The following is a 25,539-nucleotide window of genomic DNA, read 5'->3' as shown; positions in this document are numbered from 1 at the left end:
TTTTCCTGTAAAAAACACAATCCACATCCACACTGTGAGGATCCTTCAATGTCTTATATTTCAATCATATTTCAATCGTCTGCTCCCATTCTTCTGAATGCCTGTTCAGCCTTTCCTCATTAGACAATCCATCGATTCTATTCCAAAACATCGTCTATCCATGTCCTCTGGGGAGGCTGCCTGATCCGCTGTTACTCCATCACTCTGTGCCTTTTTTAATGGGAATTAGAATCTGCAGTTCGGTGTTTCTAAATAATGGGCAAGGAATGATGGTCGGAGGAACCATTTGGGGAGGGGGTCCTGTGTTAGCGTGTGGATGGTAGGACGGGAGGTATTGAAAATGGACCAAACGCAGGAGGACCAGGAAAGACACAAAAAGCTGGAGTAACTCAGCGGGTAAGATCGCATCTCTGGAGAAAAAGAATAGGTGTAGTGTGCCAAGTAGGCCGAAATAATGACAAGTAGTCAGGTGCTAGAGAAAGTGAGTTTACTGTAGCTAGCAGGAACAAAAGGAGAGCGAGAGTAATGCGGTCCCTGACCTTTATACTCCCGGCCGAAGTCCGCCTCCTTGGATCGACCCATTCCCGTGCCGAGGGGTCGTGAGTGGTATGGCCCGACCCTCGGGAGCCGCCACATAGGTGACATTGCAGGTTGAACCAGTATCTGCAGTTCCTTCCTCCACAAAGGAGGACCAGGGATGGATAGGGAGAGGGAGAGGGAGAGGGAGAGGGAGAGGGAGAGCAACATGGGGTCAGAGTTATTTGAAAAGGGAAAATTCAATACATCTTGCCAAGTGGAGAAAGATCCAACCATGCCGACTCTATTTACTGTTAGCCAGACAAACTATCTTACCTCCATCTCCTTTATTTTCTGCAAAATGCCTAATTCAACGCCTGCCAGAACATTATTTCTTGGTAGAATTGCAAAAAGATTATTCAAGCATGATTTTTCTCAGAGTGCCCATTTCTGAAGCCTTTTGTGGGACATGTAATAAATGTGACTGACCAATAGCATCAAGCCAAGTGTATTTAAGGCCTGAAAACTATGGAGCTCATTTAACGTTGCTTGGCTTATCCTACCAACCGAACTTGAAGATTTTAAGGAGACAGAATTGGTGATACTCGTGCAACAGCTGGGAGTAGCCACGAAACATAGTCCATATCGCAGAAGGGTTTAGGAGGGTAGGGATCATGGCTGTCCTATAGACCACGAGCTTCATGGTGGATTGTAAGTCTTGATATTTGAACACTATTTTCTCCAACTCAAAGGCTGTGCTAATGCACCAAATGCATTAAAATTTATCACTGGTGTCGTCTTTATTGAGAAGTGGTTCCCAAAGTACAAGTGTGATCCATATTTTTTTTCCACGGTCTAATCAAGAATCTCTATTGTTTAGGCAGTATTTTGTAACATAGCAGGCTGGTAGCAGACCATTATTTTAAACAACATACAATACAGAAACAGGCCCTTCAGATCACCAACCTGGTACTCATGTGTGTTAGCCCTATTTTCTAGCAGTTAGCCCATAACCATCTATTCTTTGGCACATCAAATGCTTAAATGCTGAGAGACTCTACCACCCCTTCAGGCAATGCTGTCAAGGTTCCAACCGGTATTGGTTTACCACGATAACACGAAAAACTTTGTTGTGCATGCTATCCAGGAAGATCATTTACGAGTATATCAGGTAGTGTATCAGAGAAATAAAGTGTAATGTACAGAGCTGCAGCTACAGAGAAAGTGCAGGCAAAAATGCAACGGCTGCATCGAGGTCAATTGGATGATCTGAAATGTATTCCTGGAATCTGATGGGTCTATTCAAGAGACAGATAACAGGAGGGATGCAGCCGTTCTTGAATCTCGTGGTGCATACTGCCAAGCTTTTGTTGCATCTGACTGACGGGAAGAGGGCAGAAGAGAGAATGAATGGAGTGTGGGTGGTCTTTGATCATGTCAGCTGCTTTCTCAGGGCAGTGTGAAGAGATGGGAGTTGATGGGGGCGGGTGGGGGGAGGCTAATTTGTGTAATGGACTGGGGTATGTTCACAACTCTCTACAACCTCATGCCTTCTTGGGCAGAGCATTCGCCATACTTAGCTGCGATGCATCCAAAAATGAGTTTTGGAAATTGGCAAAAGTAGAGACTGGTAAGAAAAATGGTTCCTCAGAAGAATCCTTCCTTCTAAACTTATGAAGGCAGCCTCTCAACATTTAAGAAATATCCAGACAACCATTGAGTCTAAACACAAAGTGCTGAACTCATCCAAATGCTGCAGTTTCTTGTGTAACCACTTGATTTTACAAAGGCATGGGCGACAGATCAAGTTTGGAAAAGGGGATTAATATAGATGGTTACCAGATGGTGGGGTTGAAGGATGGATGTATATAACCTTCTCCAAAAACAATGGTCTTCGTGGGGCTTGGGTCGGCACGCTGCGGACTTTTCACCGTCCGACGCGGCCTCAAATAGGCCACGGGATTTTCTCTGCCCAGCAGGGGCTTCAATGTCTGGAGCCCCGACGTGGCAAGCTCAACAGCCTGACCACGGGAGAAGACGGCAGGGAAGAGAAAAGACATTCTGACCTTCCATCACAGTGAGGAGGTGACTGGAGGAGACTCACTGCGATGGATGTTTTTTTTGGGTTTGTTTTGTGATTGTGTGTGTTATTGCTTTATTTTTATTGCTTCTTATTGTTGGACTGTGGGTAATGATATTTCGTCCAAAAGACATGTTTTTTGGATTACAATAAAGGCTATTCTGAGGTGCGGTCTCACCCTGGCCCTGCACAACTGCAGTAGGACCCCCTTGCTCCTAAACTCAAATCATCTCGCAATGAAGGCCAACATGCCTGCTGTACCTGCATGCTTACTTTCAGTGACTGATGTACAAGCACACCCAGGTCTCGTTGCACCTCCCCTTTTCCTAATCCAACACCATTCAGATAATAATCTGCCTTCCTGTTCTTGCTACCAGTGGATAACCTCACATTTATCCACATTATACTGCATCTGTCCACTCACCCAACTTATCCAAGTCACCCTGCAGCCTCTTAGCATCCTCCTCGCAGCTCACACTGCCACCCAGCTTTGTGTCATCCACAAACCTGGAGATGTCACATTTAATTCCCTTGTCTAAATTGTTAATATATATTGTAAATAAATGGCTTCTTGCTACTATTAGTGATCATAATTCATCCACACCCCTCTTCTACTGTTAAAGATAATCAATAGTTAAATGCTTCTAAACATTTAGTGAGATAGATGCATTCTGATTATATCAGCCAAAATAATCATGGACAGTTTTCATTTCCCACACATGTCATAGATGCATTTTAGACTGTTACAAGGCCAGGTTCCCCGAATGAAACACAGAACAGTAAATATTCACTAATCAGAAATAAAATACTCAGCTAAAGTCATTGCTCAGATTTTAAACATAAATCATGATACAGACTGATATCGTTGAAGTTATTTTTGTGAATTCAGCAGGAATACCGCAGTATCCAGTGGCATGTAGTTCTGGACATCATGCTTTACAAGATATAAATTCAATGTAATCAGCATGTTAACTTTTTTTTTAAAGTTTAATTCCAAAATTCTCCAGCTTACGATAACTAGGCCTACTATTGCAAGTATGACACAAATGCTAGAAAAGTGGCAGATCATAATAGTTATTATTTGCGCATACGCCATCAAATTGTGATTTACAAGATTCAATTCCATGAAATTATTTGTACATTTCACCTACATCAAGAGCTCTCCACAATTGATTAAACACTTACATAAGTGCTATTATTGCACACAGACCAAATAACTGTATTTACTTGTATCAAATACATCTTGTGTATTTTCTGTTAATGATGGATTGTAAGAAGTAATTATAGAAATACAAGTTTCACCGACAAAAGTAAAAACATGCTATATTGTTAATTTCACATATTATATTGCATAATACAAATCAGGCAATTATTGGAATTTCAAATTATGTACTTTGTACAATATGTAGATATTAGCCCACATTATCAAATACAGCCTCACCTCACCATATACAATAGACAATAAACAATAGGTGCAGGAGGAGGCCATTCGGCCCTTCGAGCCAGCACCGCCATTCAATGTGATCATGGCTGATCATTCTCAATCAGTACCCTGTTCCTGCCTTCCCATACCCCCTGACTCTGCTATCTTTAAGAGCTCTATCCAGCTCTCCCTTGAATGCATTCAGAGAATTGGCCTCCACTGCCTTCTGAGGCATAGAATTCCACAGATTCACAACTCTCTGACTGAAAAAGTTTTTCCTCATCTCAGTTCTAAATGGCCTACCCCTTATTCTTAATCTGTGGCCCCTTGTTCTGTACTCCCCCAACATTGGGAACATGTTTCCTGCCTCTAACGTGTCCAACCCCTTAATAATCTTATACGTTTCGATAAGATCTCCTCTCATCCTTCTAAATTCCAGTGTATACAAGCCTAGTCGCTCCAGTCTTTCAACATGACAGTCCCGCCCCATTCCGGATTTACCTGCACTATAGTGGCTGCAATCTAGAGAGTTATCTATACAAATGTATGTACTCACATTATCAAATAGATTTACCCATCCTAAAATATCTAATTGCACGATATGCATCTCATATTTTGCTTGGGTAGTTTACAACCCAACAGCATGAAAGGTGAATTCTCCAATTTCAGGTCACTCTTAAAAACACCTCCCTCTCCCCTTCTCTGTCTCTAGTCAACGGTCACCCTGTCAGGGAACCTGCTTGTCTAAGGTCATCTGTTGCTGGCCCTCATTTGTCCTGTTTTTTTCTTCGCCTCCAATCTTTTTCCCCCACCCTCCCTACTACAATCAATCTAAAGAAGGGGCCCAACCCAAAACATCACCTGTCCATTTTCTCCAGAGATGTCTGACCCACTGAATTACTCCAGCATTTTGTGTCTATTTTTATGTAGAAATGGACTAATTGACATTTATATTAAGTAGATAGAACTCCCACTACCAGCTATGGTGCACATCATGTATGATTTTGACTCACATTAGCTGCTATATATAAAATATAACTTTCAACTCGTCAAATACATAATTAATTGACGCATACATAATGCAAATTGAGTTGCATTAGCAACTTTGATCGTATATACTGTGTGCAGATGCTCTAATTTTAACAGCCACATTTCACAAATGTTATCACTTAACATTAGCTGCTACATACAATGCATAGATTGCTTTATAACCAGGTATGTTAAATATTCATTTGGCATAGTTTGATTCATAAGTCACAGAAAATATAAGAAAAATAGTTCATCTTAAATCACCAGATAAATATTATGAGAATTTGTATTAACATAATCTGTTATGAAATCTATACAGCTGGAACATTTAAAAGGTTCAGATATAAATAATTAAACTTTGTTTATCAGTTCACTTAACAACAGCTCAACTTACCAGAAAATAAATTTACAAAATTCAAATGAAACAAAATAAACCACTTAGCTTTTACAAAGGAAGATCAATAGCCCCTTTCATATCTTTCACCAGCCATTCTGAGGGCTAGACCCAAAGTACATCCATCCCCACAGAACAAAACATTTTTGTTCCTTCCCTGGATCCACTGTCAAATTTAACAGCAGAGAGGGAGATCAGATGCATCGACATCTACCAACCAGTGACAAGTGCATTTCATACCTCACTGCACGTGATTCAGGTTAGTAGGCGTGCATACAACCTATCCCTGCAAACTATCGAAGGAGCGGATCAACAAGTCTGAAGGTCCTGATGCACTTCAGCCCTGAGGCTTAATATGAGACAGTTGATACATTGTTTATAATTTTACCAAACGCTGAAGATTCAAGAAAGTTCCATCAGATTAGAAAATAGCAAAGTCGCATTTTTATTCAAAGTGGAGAGACAGAAAGCAGGAAACAGCATGCCAGTTAGCAATCGTCTTTTTTTCTGATAGCAGCTGTTAAGAAGCTTTGATAATGGTGTAATAGTGAGGCACTTAGCAAAATCATGCCGTCAACATAGTTCAGTGAAAGGAAAATCATATTTTTAAAATGTATTAATTTTTCTATATTGTGCTCTGAATGAAAAAAGTGAGAGGCAGTAAGATCAGATTTCAAACAACATTTGACATTTTAAAGCAGATATAGAAAGATTCTTGATAAGCAATGGAATGAAAAATCAGTGGTTACAATTATTTTAGCCATACCCTTTATGAAACAGTGGAGCTGGCTTGAGGGGTTAAGTGGCCAACTCTGCTCCTAAATTGTATGTATATATGTTAACATACAGCAACTTCAGTTTGCACATTCATACACAATTTGCACTATTTACTGACATGTCGAATATATCTATCTTAACGCTCATATACATTAGCAGAATTTAACTCATAAACCCATGTTTTTGACTATGTAAAATGTAATTACAGCACATATTAACCCCTTTAAACATGAGAGCAGATAGTAATGTATCAATACTCATGTTGACTACAATTAGTCTGAAGAAGGATCTCGACCCGAAACGTCACCCATTCCTTCTCTCCTAAGATGCTGCCTGACCCGCTGAGTTACTCCAGCTTTTTGTGATACCTTCGATTTGTACCAGCATCTGCAGTTATTTTCCTACACAATTTATTATTAGTAATATTTAGTATTATTACTGTTCACATGAACTATGCTTTGCCTTGTACATTACAGCACATTTCAACCCCAGCTTCAACTCACCTGCAGATGGGGTCTAAATGTCAGAATTATCTCAATTTACTCATGGTATAAATTAAAGCATACAAGCCCTCATTTCATCAAGCCAGCAGATAGGTTATAATATAAATCTTTAATGATCTAAACACACCTGGAAAAACTAGTATTTAATGGCCATTCTGGAAGATATAATACATAATAATACATTTATTTTATATAGCGCTTTTCAGGATACTCAAAGATGCTTTACAGAGCAAACAAGACATAAAAACAAACAAACACACAAAACATTTGTCCTGATGGAGAAGCAGCGAACAAACAGCGCCAGCGTCCTCTCACGTCAGGGTCCGGCAGTAAACAATAAAGAACACAAGACACACAATTACAATTTAACACAAGCAACCATCACAGTGATTGCTCCAGGCACACCCTCACTGTGATGGAAGGCAAAGAAAAGTCTTATCTCCTCCTCATTCTTCTCCCATGGTCAGGCAGTCAAACTGCTGCCGCGAGGCGATCGAGGCTCCCGACGTTTGAAGCCCCCACCGGGCGATGGAAAGTCCCAGGCCGAGCCGAGCAGGCCGATGAAGGTCCTAAGCCCCCACCAGGCGATGGAAAGTGCCGCGGCCGAGCCACGCAGGGCGATGAAGGTCCTGCGAGCGGGTCGATTGAACCTCGCGCTTCGGGGCGGTCGAAGCTGCTACGGCTGGAGCTCCCGAAAGCCGGTCGCCAGCCAGGGACCTGCGAGCTCCAGATGTTGCGGTCTGCAGGGCCCATGGCCGAAGCCTCCAAGATGGTAAGTCCAGGCCCTGCGACCGGAGTCTTCAAGGTCGATCCCAGCTGGAGGCCGCCGACTCCACGGTGTTAGGCCGTAGCGCGAATGGAGATACGACACGATAAAGGTCGCATCTCCGTTGAGGAGATTAGAAAAAAAGGTTTCCCCCACCCCCCCACCTATACAGAGATATGTTCTTCAGCACTGGACAGCTCATTGATGGTTTCCATATGGTGAGGAGTTAAGTTTACGTTGGTTAAAGAGCCTGTCCCACTTAGACGATCTTTTTGGCGACTGCCGGCGACTGTCAAAGTCGAAGCAGATCGCCAAACTTTTCTTTTACCCGACGACAATGACCATGACAATGTCGAGTCAGGTCGAGATTACACCGTCCTCTGAAACATCGCAAAAATTTCCACGCTGTCAATGCTTCTCCAGCGTCCAAGTTTTTGCTGAAATCACTGACAAGTCGGTAAGTACTTGAGAGTTTTGAACTATAACACCTTGTATGGGTTACTTAAAAACCAAGCTTCACTGTAACAAGGAATAAACCAGATTTACTTCCAGTTTACTAATAGCTGTATTAAAAACATTAATTTTTAAAGTGGTTAAGTGGATTTTTGTGAAAAGTGTGTGGGCATTCTTTGAAAATGTACGGGAGATCCATATCTGGTTTCTGGGTTGAATATCTGGTTTTGGAGCCCACTTTAAAAGTAATGGCTGAGGCCAAAAACATCGCAAAAATTCTCATGCTTATCTGACCATCAAACTGTCGCCTCCAATCTACCTGTCAAATGTCCAGACGGTAAATAAATTGGGCATTCCTTCTCACTTGTGTGCTACAGTGCTATTGCTGGGAACTATTTCAATCAGTGGAAAATGACATATCCAAGATTGTGGACTCATCTGGCATGTTGCCCAACAAAATATTTTTAAACATCTAAGTCAAGCTGTTAGATAGACACAAAATTCTAGGAGTAACTCAGCAGGATAGGCAGCATCTCTTTTTATTCTAGTTTATTTGTCACATATACAATATGTGCAGTGAAATGAAAGTGAAAATTAAAGTCTGGATTCGGACTGAAGAGGGGTCTCGACCCGAAACATCACCCATTCCTTCTATCCAGAGATGCTACCTGTCCCACTGAGTTACTCCAGCATTTTGTGTCTATCCTTGGCATAAACCAGCATCTGCAGTTCCTTCCTACACATTAAGTCAGGCTGTTGCTTGACTCGTCTGTCGGCTCATTGTTTCAATTTAGTAAGAGCTCACACATTTTGGGACAAGGACTTTGCAAAGTTCACAAGGCTGGGAGCAAGTTTAATGTGTCCAATTTCTAATCTCTAACTAGAAAAGTAATATATTTTAACAGTTTACTCGCACCTGCAGATATTTAGTCTACATTTCAGCATATGTGGCAGTATATAATCTACAAGTTCACTCATGTTAACAGGTATTTATTACAATCTATACATATTTTCATACATCCATTCACACTAGCAAGTATTTATTGGTACATTATACAGTATCTTTTATTCTCATTCCACACGCTAATGAAGAAAACACTTCTGCAGCTAAGGAGACCAAAACTGTACAGAAAACTCTAGAGGGGGTCTTAACAAAACTCTGTAAAACTGTAGCAAGCAGTTAAGGTGGTCAATATATCATTTATCGTTCCTAATGGTTGCTACAACCGGTGTAGAGGAACTTGCAAATCCAGTTCCACCACTCCTTCTTCCAGGAAATTACCATTCCGATAATATTTCTGTTTTAGAAATAACCCACACTGTTTTCCATCTACCATATATTTGCCCACTCAACCAATTTATATAAATCACATGCCTCTGCATCCTCCTCGCAGCTCACATTCATACCCCTATTCCTTAAAAAAAACTGGGAAATGTTACATTTAGATCCCTCAACGAAATTATTAATATATTGCAAACAACGGGTTCAAATACTAATCCCCGTCGCTCCCGAGTCATTACCCGCCACCCAGTTAAATACCAATTTATTCCTATTCAGTATCAAGTCTGTCAACAAATTCCTCAATCCTTAACAATGCCTGTATAACCACTAATGCATATTTGTCCCAATTGACATTGATTACAATCCACATTAATCTGGTTGACACAAAGTAACTCAGCGGGTCAGGCAGCATATCTCAGTGACACACATTTATTACAATCTATATTGCATTATCCCAGTCAATTCATCTCGGTAACCATTTATTACAACCTCTATTCGAGTGGGTATTATCCCCTGCACAATCTCTATTCGTATCGATATTATCTCCTGCACTATCACACAGAAGACTCACGCCACCAAATAATAAATAGACTCTGTATTGTCCTCTGTACTTTCCGGGTTAACGCAACCCAGCGTACATCGATTACAGTTCATATTACAGTCAGTGCAATGCCCCGTGTTATCCAGGTTAAACCACGCACTGCTGCTGCCCACAGCCCCCGTTGTTGTTGTTGTTGCCGCCGCCGCCGCCACCGGTGCCCGGTGGGTGTGTGTGTGTGTGTGTGTGTGTGCGTGACTCACGCCAGCAGACCGCAGCATCGTTGCCGGCCGCGTCTCGCGCTCCCATCCGATTCAAACCGTCAATCCGCTTGCCACTCGCAAACATTCGAGAGCGGACAACTGACAGGAAGCTGCCGCCGGCCCCGCGCCCCACATCCGGCACTGCCCGCACATGCGCCAGCTCTGCGGGATGGGCTCGTTAGCGCGCATGCGTCCTTTTCAACTGTCGTGGGGCTGGAGGCAGCCATTTGTTTGTCTCCGTGAACAGGAACAACAGTGGTTAGAAAAGCCTGAAAACACATTGAGCTAAGTTTACCCCAGATGAGTTTGTCAAAATGTATCTTATCGTATTGACCATTAACTGAACCAGTAAGTATATTAGAAGTGTAGAAACAATGAACTGCTCATGCTGTTTAATACACAATTGGACACAAAGAGCTGGAGTAACTCAGCAGGTCAAGTCAAGTACTTTATTTGTCACATACACATACAAGATGTGCAGTGAAATGAAAGTGGCAATGCCTGCGGATTGTGCTCAAATTACAAAACAGAATGGATTTTTTTTTTAAAAGACACAACACAAAAAATAAATTAATACAGTAAATTAGTCCCTGGTGATATAAGAGTTAACAGTCCTGATGGCTTGTGGGAAGAAACTCCGTCTCATCCTCTCTATTTTCCAAGTGTGACAGCGGAGTCGTTTGCCTGACCGTAGCAGCTGGAACAATCCGTGCGGGAGTCTGAATAAGGGTCTCGACCCGAAACATCGCCCATTTCTCGCTCAGTTTTTCCAGCATTTTGTATCAATCTTGTAAAGGGGAAGAGGCAGGACAAAGTGTGTCAGGTCGACGTGGGGGGTGATAGGCAGGTTTAGTTCAGTTTAGAGAACGCATCACAGCCCACTTATGTACTGTCTACAAAGAGACTCATGGCATCATCCCCAGTAACATATCTCACTTTATTCAACCACAACCCAGAAATTTACAAGACAGTCCTCAGGTCACTTCATTTATACTAGAATTAGAGCAAACAAAAATAGCTACCTACTATATCCATGGACTATCCCAGAGTGGAACATCCTTCCAGACACCACCACATGTGCACCAACCTTGTCACTCTTCAAGTCCCAACTCGACAGCTTGGACATGGATCATCTCACCAAACTTGCCCACATAAAAATCTAAATGACTTTTTTGCAACCGGTGGATTGGAGGGTAGCTAATGTTATCCCACTTTTTAAGAAAGGAGGGACAGAGAAAACGGAAAATTATAGACAAGTTAGCCTAACATCAGAATTCAGAATCAGAATTACCTTTATTTGTCATCCAAAAAACAAGTCTTTTGGACGAGATTTCGTCACCCACAGTCCAACAATAAGAGCAATAAAATAAGCAAATTACACAACCCCAACCAACATAAAACACAAAAAAAAAAGAAACATCCATCACAGTGAGTCTCCTCCAGTCCCCTCCTCACTGTGATGGAAGGCCAGAATGTAATTTCTCTTCCCCTGCCGTCTTCTCCCGCGGTCAGGCTGTTGAAGTTGCCATGTTCCAGGCCGCGCCGGACGGTGAAAGGTCCGCAACGGGCCGACCCCAGCCCCGCGATCCGGTGCGGGCGAAGACGCTGCCGCTGTTGCTGCACGTCGGGGCAGTCGTGGCTCCCGACATTGAAGCCCCCGGCGAGCAGAAAAAAATCCCGCGGCCTATTTCAGGCCACGCCGGACGGTGAAATGTCCGCGGCGGGCCGACCCAAGTCCCGCGATCCGGGGCGGGTGAACACGCTGCCGCTGCCGGAGCTCCCGATGTCGCCATCCATGCGACCCCCTCCGAAGGCGAGTCGCAGCCGCGCTCGCAGCCTCCGAAGACAGCCGGCTCCACAGATGGTAAGTCCGGGCTGCGGGCTCTGCGAACCAGAGCCCAGGTGGTCCCGGGTGGAGGCCGCCAGCTCCAGGAGTTTGGCCGATGGTAGGCCGCAGCAGGAACGGAGACACCACCCAGAAAACAAAGGTCGGGTCTCCGTTCGGAAGGGACAAATTTACAATTTTACAGTTCCTCCCCACACGCATAGTACACATAGTACACAACCACAAAAAAACACGACAATTAAGACAAAAAAACAACAAAAACACAAAGACAAACGGACCGCAGGTAAGCCGCAGCTGCTAGGGCAGCGCCGCCATTTTGGTCATTTGGTCAGTGGTGGGGAAGATGCAGGAGTCAATTATAAAAGAAGAAATTGCGGAACATTTGGATAGCAGTAACAGGATCATTCCGAGTCAGCATGGATTTACGAAGGGAAATCATGCTTGACTAATCTGGAATTTTTTTGAGGATGTAACTAGGAAAATGGACAAGGGAGAGCCAGTGGATGTAGTGTACCTGGACTTTCAGAAAGCCTTTGATAAGGTCCTACATAGAAGATTAGTGGGCAAAATTAGAGCACATGATATTGGGGGTAGGGTACTGACATGGATAGAAAATTGATTGACAGACAGGAAACAAAGAGTAGGGATTAACGGGTCCCTTTCAGAATGGCTGGCAGTGACTTGTGGGGTACCGCAAGGCTCGGTGCTGGGACCGCAGCTATTTACAATATACATTAATGACTTAGATGAAAGGATTAAAAGTAACATTAACAAATTTACAGATGATACAAAGCTGGGTGGCAGTGTGAACTGTGAGGAGGATGCTATGTGGATGCAGGGTGACTTGGGCAGATGAATGGCAGATGCAATTTAATGTGGATAAATGAGAGGTTATCCACTTTGGTGGTAAGAACAGGAAGGCAGATTATTATCTGAATGGTGTCAAATTAGGAAAAGGGGAAGTACAAAGAGATCTGGGTGTCCTTGTTCATCAGTCACTGAAAGTAAGCATGCAGGTACAGCAGGCAGTGAAGAAAGGTACTGGCATGTTGGCCTTCATGACAAGAGGAGTTGAGTATAGAAGCAAAGAGGTCCTTCTGCAGTTGTACAGGGCCTTAGTGAGACCACACCTGGAGTTCTGTGTGCAGTTTTGGTCTCCAAATTTGAGGAAGGACATTCTTGCTATTGAGGGAGTGCAGCATAGGTTCACTAGGTTAATTCCCGGAATGGCGGGACTGTCGTATGTTGAAAGACTGGAGTGACTGGGCTTGTATACACTGGAATTTAGAAGGATGAGAGGGGATCTTATTGAAACATAAGATTATGAAGGGATTGGACACGCTAGAGGCAGGAAACATGTTCCCAATGTTGGGGGAATCCAGAACCAGGGGCCACAGTTTAAGAATAAGGAGTAGGCCATTTAGAACAGAGATGAGGAAAACCATTTTCACTCAGAGTTGTAAATCTGTGGAATTCTCTGCTTCAGAAGGCAGTGGAGGCCAATTCTCTGGATGCTTTCAAGAGAGAGTTAGATAGAGCGCTTAATGATAGCAGAGTCAGGGGGTACGGGGAGAGGTCAGGAACGGGGTTCTGATTGTGGATGATCACCCATGATCACATTGAATGGCAGTGCTGGCTCGAAGGGCCGAATGGCCTACTCATGCACCAATTGTCTATTGTCTACCCACGCAAGCGAAACCTGCACGTGATAGCCCAGCTATTGGCGGTTGTGCAGCAGAAATCAAGCAGAAACAGCGCGGAAACAAGCCATTCGGCCCATTGGGTCCGCGTCAACCAGCGATCCCCGCGCATTAACACCATCCTACACCCACTAGGGACAATTTTTACATTTACCAAGCCAATTAACCTACAAACCTGTATGTCTTTGGAGTGTGGGAGGAAACCGAAGATCTCGGAGAGAACCCACGCAGGTCATGGGGAGAACGTACAAACTCCGTGCAGACAAGCACCCATAGCCGGGATCGAACCCGTGTCTCTCCGGTCTCAGATGGTTGGAATAAAGGAAGGTGTGAAATAAGGTAGACACAAAATGCGGAGTAACTCAGCGGGACAGGCAGCATCTCTGGAGGGAAGGAATGGGTGATGTTTCAGATAGAGAAAGGTTGAAGGATTTTGGATTGTAAAGACGAAGGGAGGAAGGTAGCCTGGGGGTGGAGGAGAGAAATGGGGGAGAGTGGAAGATAGAAATGGGGTGGGATGAGGAGGGTGAAAAAGAGAAGAGAAATGGGAGGGTCGAGTAGAGAAATTGGGAGGGGGGGTGGGGGAGAAATGGATGGGGTCATGAAGACAAATGGACAGGGTGAGGGGGGTAGAGAAAGGGAGTAAAGGTGCGGAGACAGGAAATGGAGGGGTGGACATGAGAAATGGCGGGGGGGGGCTGGGGACATGGGAGGGAAGGGTTGTGGGATGTTACCTAAAATTGGAGAATTTGATGTTCATACTGTTGGATTGTAAGCTACCCAAGGTGAGGTGCTGTTCCTCCAGTTTGCGCGTGGCCTCACTCAGGAAATTGATGAGGCCCAGATCAGTGTGGGAAGGGGAGTTTAAATAGATAGCAACCAGGAAATCCTGTGGGCCTTGGCGGACTCAGATCGTCCTTTATTATCTCTGGCCTTTGTTCTTACCTTCTGCCTGTAAAAAAATACCCTCGCCGAAGTCGACCTATTATAGACAATAGACAATAGACAATAGACAATAGGTGCAGGAGTAGGCCATTCAGCCCTTCGAGCCAGCACCGCCATTCAATGCGATCATGGCTGATCACTCTCAATCAGTACCCCGTTCCTGCCTTCTCCCCATACCCCCTAACTCCGCTATCCTTAAGAGCTCTATCCAGCTCTCTCTTGAAAGCATCCAACGAACTGGCCTCCACTGTCTCGCCTTTTCCAGTTTTCTTCTCCGCCTCACCCAACAATCAGTCTGAAAAAGGGTCTACACCCAAAATGTCACCTATCCATGTCCTCTAGAGATGCTGCCTCACCCGCTGAGTTATTCTAGCACTTTGTGACCTTAAATATATTAGAAGTAGTGACAGATGAACACCCGCAGAGTGTATCAGAAATGGTCCTCTGCATGGGTTGTGTTAACGAGTCCTAATTAAGGAGGGACTGATCAAAGCTTCCACAAATCATAACCAAAGGTTATGAATGTGAGCGTGCAGTTATAATTAAAGATTAATGAAGCTAATAACCCGATTCCAAGAGTTTAAAACAATAACATAGTTTCACATAGCACTTTACAGTGGCTCAGTACATTGCAAAGGTTAGGACAAATAAAACAATTTTGAAGTATGGTCACAGCATTAACATCAGAAACTTTGCAGAGTAAATGCATACATAATGTGATATTGGAAAAGAAAAAATGAAATCGTTTACCAGAAGAGCAGAATACATATTTGTCTTAGCATGCTCCTGGTGTCCTCCCCATAAAAACAGCATGTCTTCAGCTGATCCTGTTCACTGCATATTATATCAAGAATTGGCTGAGAGCCGTGAAACAATAAAAGCTAATGGTACCAGACAACATCCTGGCTGCATTACTTAAGGTTTGCACTTCTGAAGTAGATTAATCTGCCTGCCAATGTGAAAAATATGACATGCACACAAGGTGCCAACAGTTCTACCCAGCAGCATTACCTGCTCTCTAATGCCAATTTTGGAGTATCAGGACCATTCATCGCTTAACCATATCAAATATGGACTACAAATTGATTTCTAGCTATCAGGACAGCATTTGAACAGGTGTGTAGTCAAGGAGCATTGGTAATGCTCAGGTCAACAGACTTCAGGAGGACAACATTCCAATGGTTGAAGTCATATCTCACGGGAAGGTTGTTGGGCTTCAATTAACCCACCCTGAAAACTGACTGAAGGAGACACAAGGGCTGCAGATGCTAGAATCTTGATTCTGAAGAAAGGTTCCAACCTAAAACAGCATCTGTATATTTCCCTCCACAGATGCTGCCTGACCTGTCGCGTTCATCCAGCACTGTTTTTTGCACCTTACTGCAGGCGTTACCCAGTAGAGTGCCTTGGCCCCATTATCTTCAGATGCTTCATTCATAAACTTATTTTCATTATTTGGTCAGTAGTGAGAATGCTCACTAATGATTGCAGAATGTACACTCTCATTACAACTCCTCAAATTAAACCAGGACACAAACCTTCATAGTGAAGTCAGGCCCTGGGGAGTGTTGTAGAACAGAGGGATCTAGGAGTACAGATATATTGATCTTTGAAAGAGGTGTGACAGATAGGGTGGTGAAGAAGGCTTGGAATGCAAGCCTTCATTGGTCAGGTAATTGAGTATAAATGTTGGGGCATTACCTTACAGGTTATACAGGATATTGGTGAGGTCGTACATGGAATATCGTTTCAGGTTTCGTCGCCCTGTTATAGGGAAAATCCTATTTAACTGGAAAAATGCAGAAAAGATTTCCGAGGATTTTGCTAGGACTTGATGGCCTGAGTCATAGGGAGAGGTTGAGCAGGCTAGGACTTTATTCCTTGGATCACAGGAGATTGAGGGGTGATCTTATAGATGTGAATAAAATCTTGAGGGGAATACAGAAGTAAATGCAGTCTTTTTCCCAGAGTATGGAATAACGTGGAGGGCATACGTTTAAGATGAGAAGGGAAAGATATCATGAGAACCTGAGGGATGACATTTAGAAACATAGAAACAGAAAAATAGGTTCAGGAGTAGGCCATTCGGTCCTTCGAGCCAGCACCGCCATTCAATATCATGGCTGATCATCCAAAATCAGAACCCCTTTCCGGCCTTTTCCCCGTATCCCTTGATTCCTTTAGCCCCAACAGCTAAATCTAACTCTCTTGAAAACATCCAGTGAATTGGCCCCAACTGCCTTCTGTAGCAGAGAATTCCACAGATTCACAACTCTGGGTGAAAAAGTTTTTCCTCATCTCAGTCCTAAATGGCCTACCCCTTATTCGTAAACTGTGACCCCTGGTTCTGGACTCCCCCAAGATTTTTCCTGCATCAAGCCTGTCCAATCCTTTGTATTTTATATGTTTCTATAGGATCCCCTCTCATCCTTCTAAATTCCAGTGATTACAAGCCCAGTTGACCCATTCTTTCATCATATGTGAGTCTTGCCATCCCGGGAAGTAACCTGGTGAACCTACGCTGCACTCCCTCAATAGCAAAAATGTATTTCCTCAAATTAGGAGACCAAATTTGCACACAATACTCCAGGTGTGGTCTCACCAGGCCCTGTACAACTGCAGTAGGACCTCCTTGCTCCTAAACTCAAATCCTCTCACAATGAAGGCCAACATGCCATTAGTTTTCTTCACTGCCTGCTCTACCTGCATGCTTACTTTCAGTGACTGATGTACAAGCACACCCAAGTCTTATTCCACCTCCCCTTTTCCTAATCTGACACCATTCAAATTTAAAAGACATTGGGACAGGTACATGGATAGGCAAGATTCAGAAGAATATGGGGCACAGGCAATTGGGACAAGCTTGGATGGGGCATCTTGGTCAGCATGGTGATTTGGGCAGAAGGGCCTGTTTCTATGACTTTAAATAGTATGGCATTGAAGTTACTGTTTCCTTCTCCCTCAACAAGATTTACAATTCAGCATAGAAGTAACAATCTGGTTCCACCAAATCTGGATTATAAATTCAAACTTCCCCATCAAAATATTTAGGTAAAATTACATTTCTTTAATGACAATGGACGGATCATAAAATTGATCAATATATGGACTTAAAACAAGTAGGTTAAAAAAAATAGGTGCAAAAGGAAATGCAAAGTCATATGATTTATTTTTCCTCACATGGAGTATAATAAATGTGGATCTGTAACAATTGAAATGTTACTGAGGTGAGCTGACATAGATAAACATGATAACACAGTTGAAGTAGAATTAATCTGTACTAAAGATAGGTGCTCTGCAGACAGGTCAAACAAGATTTTCAGCCTGCGAGTGATGTAATTGAAATGTTAGCTGCGGAACAAGTACCCTACCCTATCCTGGTCAGAGGGTTTGGCCTTTAAAGAGCGGCATCTCAGCCACAAAGGCAGGGGAGATATGAAAGAATGGTCTGGTCAGTCACCAGAAGATATCAGAGGATAGATGATCATCCCAAAGACAAGTGTTAGAAAGGAATGACCTGATCACTCAGCACAAGATCTCTGCTCATTGGTGGATTTACTACGAAGATGGCCATGAGTACACAAGTCTAAACTCGTTACTTAGAGGAAAAGAGAAAATAAAATAAAGAATATCACCCAGTAGTAGTATAAACACTGCCTGTTGGAAAAGTAGAAACCTGAAAGGTGGAGACATTTGAACTTATTTTGGCCACTCTGTAACACTGACGTTGGAAATGACAAAAAGGGTTTGTGTATTAGGTGTAAAACGTACCAATATACCACCAGTAAATTACCCCTCAATGAGAGGCCAAATTGTGGATGCTGGATCCATTTGTAAACCTTCAAGAGGAAAGTAATGTGGTGTGGCGAGTCCAGAAGCGGGTGAGTGTTGAAGACGGAGTTTATTTGCATGGGCAAAAACCCCGTAACAAACGCAATACTCACAACTATAGACAACCAACGAATATGTCCTCACCGGACGGAGTTCAACACTAGACTGCTTGTCTCTCCCGCGCTGGCACACCTCGTGACATCGTTAGCCAATCCGAGGGTTCGAACTCCCAGCCAATCCCTATGTCCCTACATGACCCCCCCCCCCAGAACCCTCGGTACGGTACCTAACGGGCAGCCGGACTGCCCGACCTGAACGGGTATGGGGAGGGGAGGCCGGTACCCCCGGCGACGAGGGAGGCGGGGAGGGCCCTGCAGGTGGAGGCGATGGGAGCGAAGCTGGAGGTGGAGATAGGGAGGGCCCTTCGGGTGGAGGCGGCGTAGCTGGAGGGGGCAGAGGAAACACGACGGGGGGCAGCGGAGGCCCGAGCGGCGGGAGAGAAGACGCAGCTGGGAAACCAGGTGGGCCGGCCAGAGGGCGGCCCCGGCGAGGAGGTTGACCCACCAGAACGGGACGGTCCTGGTCTAAGTGGACCGGTTTAAGCCGGGAGACAGAGACAAGCTCCTGTCGGGTGCCCACTTGCAGAGTGAAGGTGACCGCCCCTCTTTTGAGCACCTGGAACGGGCCTTGGTAGACTGGCTGCAGAGGGGGCCGGTGGGAATCCCGCCGGAGGAAAACGAACTCGCAGTCGAGCAAGTCCGCAGATACTTGCGCTGCGGTACTCCCGTGACGGGAGGCCGGGACCGGGGCCAGGGAACCTACCCGAGCCCGTAGAGAAGCCAAAACTGACGGGACGGAAGACGGCAGGGCGGAGGATGGAGGAAACATGTCACCCGGCACCCGCAGGGGCGAGCCATAGACGAGTTCCGCCGAGGAAGTACCCAGATCGGACTTAGGGGCCGTGCGAATACCGAGGAGGACCCAAGGCAGTTGGTCAGCCCAGTCAGGGCCGGTCTGGCGGGCACAGAGGGACGCCTTCAGCTGTCGATGGAAGCGCTCTACCATCCCGTTAGCCTGGGGATGATAGGCCGTAGTCTGCTGCAAGCGGGACCCATACAGCTGCGCAAGCGCGACCCACAGGGACGAGGTGAACTGGGCGCCCCGGTCGGTAGTGATGATGGCCGGGACGCCGAAACAGGCAACCCAATGGAACGCCAGGGCTCGTGCGCAGGAGGCCGCCGAGGTGTCCGACAACAGAAAAGCCTCCGGCCAACGAGTAAAACGGTCTACCACTGTCAGGAGATGAGTGTAGCCCCTAGAGTAAGGCAATGGACCAACCAAATCTACATGAATGTGGAAAAAACGGACGGGCGGAATCACGAAATTCTGGCACAGAGGCCGGACGTGGCGGTGGACCTTGGAGGTCTGGAACGGGACACAGGCGCGGGCCCAGATGGCCATCTGCTCCCGCAGGCCGTGCCAGACAAATCGGGCGGCCACCATAGCCGAGGTCGCCTGAATGGACGGGTGTGCCAGGCCGTGAATGGCCTCAAAAACCTTACGCCGTAGGGTGGTCGGCACAACCGGGCGGGGGCGGGGAAGGGAAACGACACACCAAAGTGTGGTACCTGTGGGGCCGCAAGCCACCTGGGCCAACCGCAACCCTGAGGCGGTGGAGGCGTACGCTGAGGCAATGTCTTCCAGGCGCTGAGCCTCCGCTAGCTCCCGAAAATCCACCAGAGGAAATGGCCGGGCGGGACAGGGCGTCAGCAACGGCGTTAAGCCTACCCGCGATGTGGCGAACATCCGTGGTGAACTCCGAAATGAGGGTGAGGTGCCGTTGCTGACGGGCCGACCACGGATCCGAGACCTTAGAAAAAGCAAAGGTGAGGGGCTTGTGATCCGTATAGGCAACAAAAACTCGGCCCCCCAAAAACTAGCGAAAATGACGGACAGCTAAATAGAGGGCCAGGACCTCCCTGTCGAAAGCACTGTAGTTCAGCTCAGGCCGAGTAAGCTGCCGGCTGAAAAATGCCAGAGGCTGCCAGTGACCATCGACCTGTTGCTCTAAGACCCCACCCACCGCCACGGCTGAGGCGTCCACCGTCAGGGCCGTGGGGGCCGAGGAGCGGGGATGCACGAGCATGATGGCGTTGGCGAGGGCAAGCTTGACCGCGTCAAAGGCCACCTCGGCAGCTGTGGTCCAGACCAACTCAGTGGGATTACCCGTGAGGCATTGAAAAAGGGGGCGCATGATCCGAGTTGCCGCAGGCACGAACCGGTGTTCAAAATTCACCATGCCCACGAATTCCTGCAAGCCCTTGAAGAGGGTAGGGCGGGGAAAGGAGCGGACGGCGTCCACCTTGGTGGGCAATGGAGTGGCACCGGCCGGTGTGACCCGGTGACCCAGGAAATCCACCGAGGTCAGGCCGAACTGGCATTTGGACGGGTGGAGGATCAGGCCTTGGACCTGCAGCCTTTGGAACACAGTGCGAAGGTGAACCAGATGCTCTGGGACCGAACGACTAGCGACCAGGATGTCGTCGAGATAAATAAACACAAAAGACAACCCGCGATCCACATGATCCATGAGACGTTGGAATGCCTGAGCCGCGTTTTTGAGACCGAACGGCATGCGCAACCACTCAAATAAACCAAACGGAGTAATCGTAGCCGTCTTGGGAATGTCCGGTGGGTGGACGGGGATCTGATGATATCCCCGCACCAAATCGATCTTCGAAAACACCGTAGCGCCCTCGAGGCTGGCTGAGAAGTCCTGTATGTGAGGGACCGGATAGCAGTCAGGCCGGGTGGCAGCGTTAAGACGCCACTAGTCCCCGCATGGTCTCCACCCCCCAGATGCTTTGGAGACCATATGCAAGGGGGAGGCCCACAGGCTGTCTGAAGGCCGAACAATCCCCAACCGTTCCAAATTCAGGAACTCCTCCCGAGCCATGGCCAGCTTGTCGGGGGGCAGATGCCGAGCCTGGGCGAATACAGGCGGCCCCTCAGTAGGGATGAAATGGACGACCCCGTGCTTGGCGGAAAGGGCATCGAACCGCTGTATGAGGAGCTCCGGGAAATCGGCGAGGACCGCAGCGAACTGATCGGGGGCCGCGGTGACGGCCCGGATCGACGGGCGGGGTAGGGTGGCAGGTGGAGGAGTAGCAGGCTCCATGCTGTTAGCCGAGGGATGCAGGCCCTTCCCGTGGACGTCCGCGACCAACGAAAAAGCCCAGAGGAAATCCGCGCCCAGGATGGCCTGGCCCACGTCGGCAACGATGAACTCTCAATGGTAGGTCGCGGGCCCGAAGGACAGGGACGTGGCCCTCTTGCCGTAGGTGCGGATGGGACTGTCATTGACCGCGATATGGGGCGGACCTTTCCTACCTGCTCGAACTTCGCAGCCGTAGGGAGGCACGATGCTAACGACCGCTCCCGTATCGACCAGGAACATGGTGCCGGTACCTCGATCCGTGATGTAGAGGCGGCGATTGCGGCCGATCGAGACTGCCTCTATGTTCGATCGGCCGAGGCATTTCCCGAAAAGGTACACGGGGCCCTGCAATTTCAGGCTTCCCCGCCCCACCGCTGGTGGAAGAAACACCTGTGCGGCTCTGTTGCGTGGGCCCGCTGCAAAATGGCGGGCGCTGCAGCTCCGTCTTGGCGGGCTTTCTGTAAAATGGCGGCTGATGCGCCGCCATCTTGGCCGCGCGGCCGGTCGCTCCTAGGCCTGGAAACCCGGTTTACCGACTCGTCACCCGTCAGGGCCTATGTTACGAGGGCGTCCGCCTTCTCCGCGAACGCCACCGGGTCTTCGAAGGAGACGTCCGCCAAAACTAACCTGACGTCCTGGGGCAATTTCTCCCGGAATGCCGCTTCAAACATCATGCACGGCTGGTGGTCGCAGATCAAGGTAAGCATCTCGGTCATTAGGGCGGACGGTAGCCGATCCCCCAGCTCCGGTAGATGTAGGAGCTTCAGAGCCCGCTGGTTCTGGCTAAAGCCACAAACCCTCAGGAGGAGCTTCTTGAGCCCCTCGTACCTCTCGGTTTGGGGGGGGCTGGTCAGGTACCGTCCCACCCGCGCGGCCACCTCGGGCTGTAGGCCAGATGGTGGAACTTCTCCTGGTCCTCCACGACTCTCTTGATGTGGAACTGGGACTCTACCTGTACGAACCACAGGTGCGGTTGATGGGCCCAGAACGGGGGCAGGTGAACGCCGACTGCGTTAGGCTACCCACTGTTCGCTCCTTCCTGAGACATCTTCTTGTGATCGTCGATCACGTCGGGGTCACCAATGTGGCGAGTCCAGAAGCGGGTGAGTGTTGAAGACGGAGTTTATTTGCATGGGCAAAAACCCGGTAACAAACGCAATACTCACAACTATAGACAACCAACGAATACGTCCTCACCGGACGGAGTTCAACACTAGACTGCTTGTCTCTCCCGCGCTGGCACACCTCGTGACATCGTTAGCCAATCCGAAGGTTCGAACTCCCAGCCAATCCCTATGTCCCTACAGTGGTTAATTAAATATCATTGCAATGAAGATCCATATGTCGAGTTATGGTAAAGAAATTGAGTGATTGTGATGTGGTAGTAACCAGACTCATGAAAGAATACGAGGAGCATAAATTAGGAAGCTTAGAGGAAGTCATGAGAATGACCGAAAAGTATGTCATGTAGAGACAAGATCTGAATCTGTATCAATGCATGAACAGTCAAAGCACAGAAAGAAAAGCTAACAGGAAAATAGGATGAAAGTAGCCATAGAAACAGCAGAAAATGCAAATGCCAGTTACTGGAGCAGCAGGAAAGAAAGGAGCTGCCAAGCAGACTTGTTGGAGTGCAGGCATCAATTGGCAGGATCAGTGGGAAATGCAGAGGACTGAAATATGTGTTTTACGTGTCAGTGATGTGGCTTAGGTTATGGAGAGTGTAAGACAGAACGAATACATGAAGGATAGGTTTGTGAAACTAGATTTGGCACCCACTTTATTTTCATCCATGTGGCAGCAGCAATTTCATCTACCAAGTCACACTGGAGCTCAGGTCCATTAGGTTGAGAACTTGTCCTCTCACACCACACAATTAAATTAAGGCAGGTGGCAGCAGTTATGCAAAGCTGGTTATACAGATGGACCCCATCCATGTGTAAGATGAAGAGGGAAACCGTGAAGTGGAAATAAAAGAAAAATACTAGGCTGAACCCAAAAGGAACAGTGCTAAGGAATGTAACAACTGCAGTCGGAAAGGACATTTTCGGTGAGAGTGCAAACAGCCCCTCAAAGGGAAGCAGTGTACCAAGTACTGTGGGTCTCACCTGATTGATGCAGTGACCAAGTGGATCATGGAACTCTGGTTCTCCCTTAAAAGGTCCATGGAGCACATGAAAATGAGCAAGAAGGGTCTGAAAAGAAGGGGACCTCTGCTGGAGGGTCTTTGAATAGCAGCGATGAGACACAATATAACAAGTTCCCTGTCATACATTAGATATTTGGAAATAAAAAAGCTGTGGGCTGCTGGGGTTTCAATTGGCATGGGGATATTTAATTAAGGTGCTTGCATAAATAGGTAGATTGCAGCATTCCTTTGTTTCAAAACCTTAACCTTCACAACGACCTGCTTCTCGCCATCGACACCGGCGACTGTGCAATCCTGCTCCTTCTCGACCTCAGCGCAGCGTTCGATACAGTGGACCACACCATCCTTATTGACCGTCTCCGGTACGCGGTTGGCATTGATGGCACTGCCCTGAGCTGGTTCGCTTCGTACCTCAAAGATAGGAGTTTCGCCATCAACATAGGCAGTTATTCCTCTGCTCCAGCTAGCCTCTCCTGCGGAGTTCCACAAGGCTCCATCCTAGGCCCCATTCTCTTCTCTCTATACATGCTCCCCCTTGGCCAAATCATTCAAAGGCACGGCATTTCTTTCCACTGCTATGCCGATGACACTCAGCTTTACCTCCCCCTGAAACCCAACAACCAGTCAAATTTAAACAGCCTCTTACACTGCCTTGAGGACATAAAATGTTGGATGGCACAGAACTTCCTCCAATTAAATGAGAGCAAGTCTGAGATCATCCTATTCGCCCCCCCCCCCCCCCCCCCCCCCGACTCCATCAAATCGATAACAGGCAGTCTTGGAAGTCTATCCTGCCTAGTCAAACCGCATGTCAAAAACCTCGGCATGATATTTGACTCTGCATTAAAATTTGATAAGCAAGTCAACGCTGTGGTAAAAGCTAGCTTCTTCCAACTTCGAACCATAGCTAAAATAAAACCTTTCCTCCAATTCGACGACACAGAAAAAATCATTCACGCTTTCATTTCCTCCCGCCTAGACTACTGCAACTCCCTATACACTGGGATCAGCCAATCTTCCCTGTCCCGCCTGCAACTGGTCCAAAACGCCGCAGCGAGACTCCTGACGGGTACCCGTAAAAGGGATCACATCACCCCGATTCTGGCCTCTCTCCACTGGCTCCCTGTACGGTACAGAATCAACTTCAAGCTCCTCCTATTCACGTATAAAGCCCTAAATGGACATTCCCCCCCCAAATCAAAAATCTTCTAACCCCCCTCTCTAACTCCAGGTCCCTCAGGTCGGCCAACTTGGGGCTACTCACTATCCTGCGGTCTAGGCTTAAGCTCAGGGGTGACTGCGCTTTTGCGGTTGCAGCTCCTAGACTGTGGAACAGCATCCCTCTCCCCATCAGAACTGCCCCCTTCATCGACTCCTTTAAGTCCAGGCTCAAAACCTATTTCTACTCCCTAGCGTTTGAGGCTCATTGAGGAGGCGCTGTGAACTGTTTGCGTGCTACTGTATGTTTCATTTTTTTTCCTTAGTACCTAATCAGATGTACAGCACTTTGGTCAACGTGGGTTGTTTTTAAATGTGCTATACAAATAAAATTGACTTGACTTGACTAAGGTGTATATGATTGCATGTAATGTCTCCTGCCTGCTTAACCCTTGAAATGAGTCATGTTTTATTCTGAACCAATTTAAATCATTTGAATCCTCTGTGTTTTAAGATGTTGCCTGAGCTATGACAATTTTTGAGATCCTCTTGATTGACAAGTGGGAGAAGCGAGAGAGAGAGAGTGAAAATGTGTGAGATCAATGTACTTGAGAGGTCAGTGTTTTTTTTACATTGCTTGGTGTTCCCAAGTACCCCCTTGAGGCGTCG

General features: G+C 46.6%; 1 protein-coding gene across 3 annotated transcripts in view; it reads right to left on the bottom strand.

Moving 5' to 3' along the window:
- atp2c1 (ATPase secretory pathway Ca2+ transporting 1) overlaps positions 1 to 23,740 on the bottom strand; it is a 125,804-nt gene extending 102,064 nt beyond the window's left edge. For 2 of the 3 annotated variants that reach the window (XM_078419701.1, XM_078419719.1), the window contains exon 1: positions 10,025 to 10,160. In XM_078419701.1, coding sequence (XP_078275827.1) covers positions 10,025 to 10,042 — 18 coding nt within the window. In that variant the 5' untranslated portion in view covers positions 10,043 to 10,160. Of the gene's footprint in view, positions 1 to 10,024; positions 10,161 to 23,671 lie in introns of those variants that run through there. The other variant, XM_078419711.1, reaches the window with a different exon arrangement.
- Positions 23,741 to 25,539: the final 1,799 nt, after the last annotated feature.

This window comes from Rhinoraja longicauda, chromosome 2 (genome assembly GCF_053455715.1).
Source record: "Rhinoraja longicauda isolate Sanriku21f chromosome 2, sRhiLon1.1, whole genome shotgun sequence".
Taxonomy (NCBI): Eukaryota; Metazoa; Chordata; class Chondrichthyes; order Rajiformes; family Arhynchobatidae; genus Rhinoraja; species Rhinoraja longicauda.
This window is presented reverse-complemented; position numbering and strand designations above follow the sequence as displayed.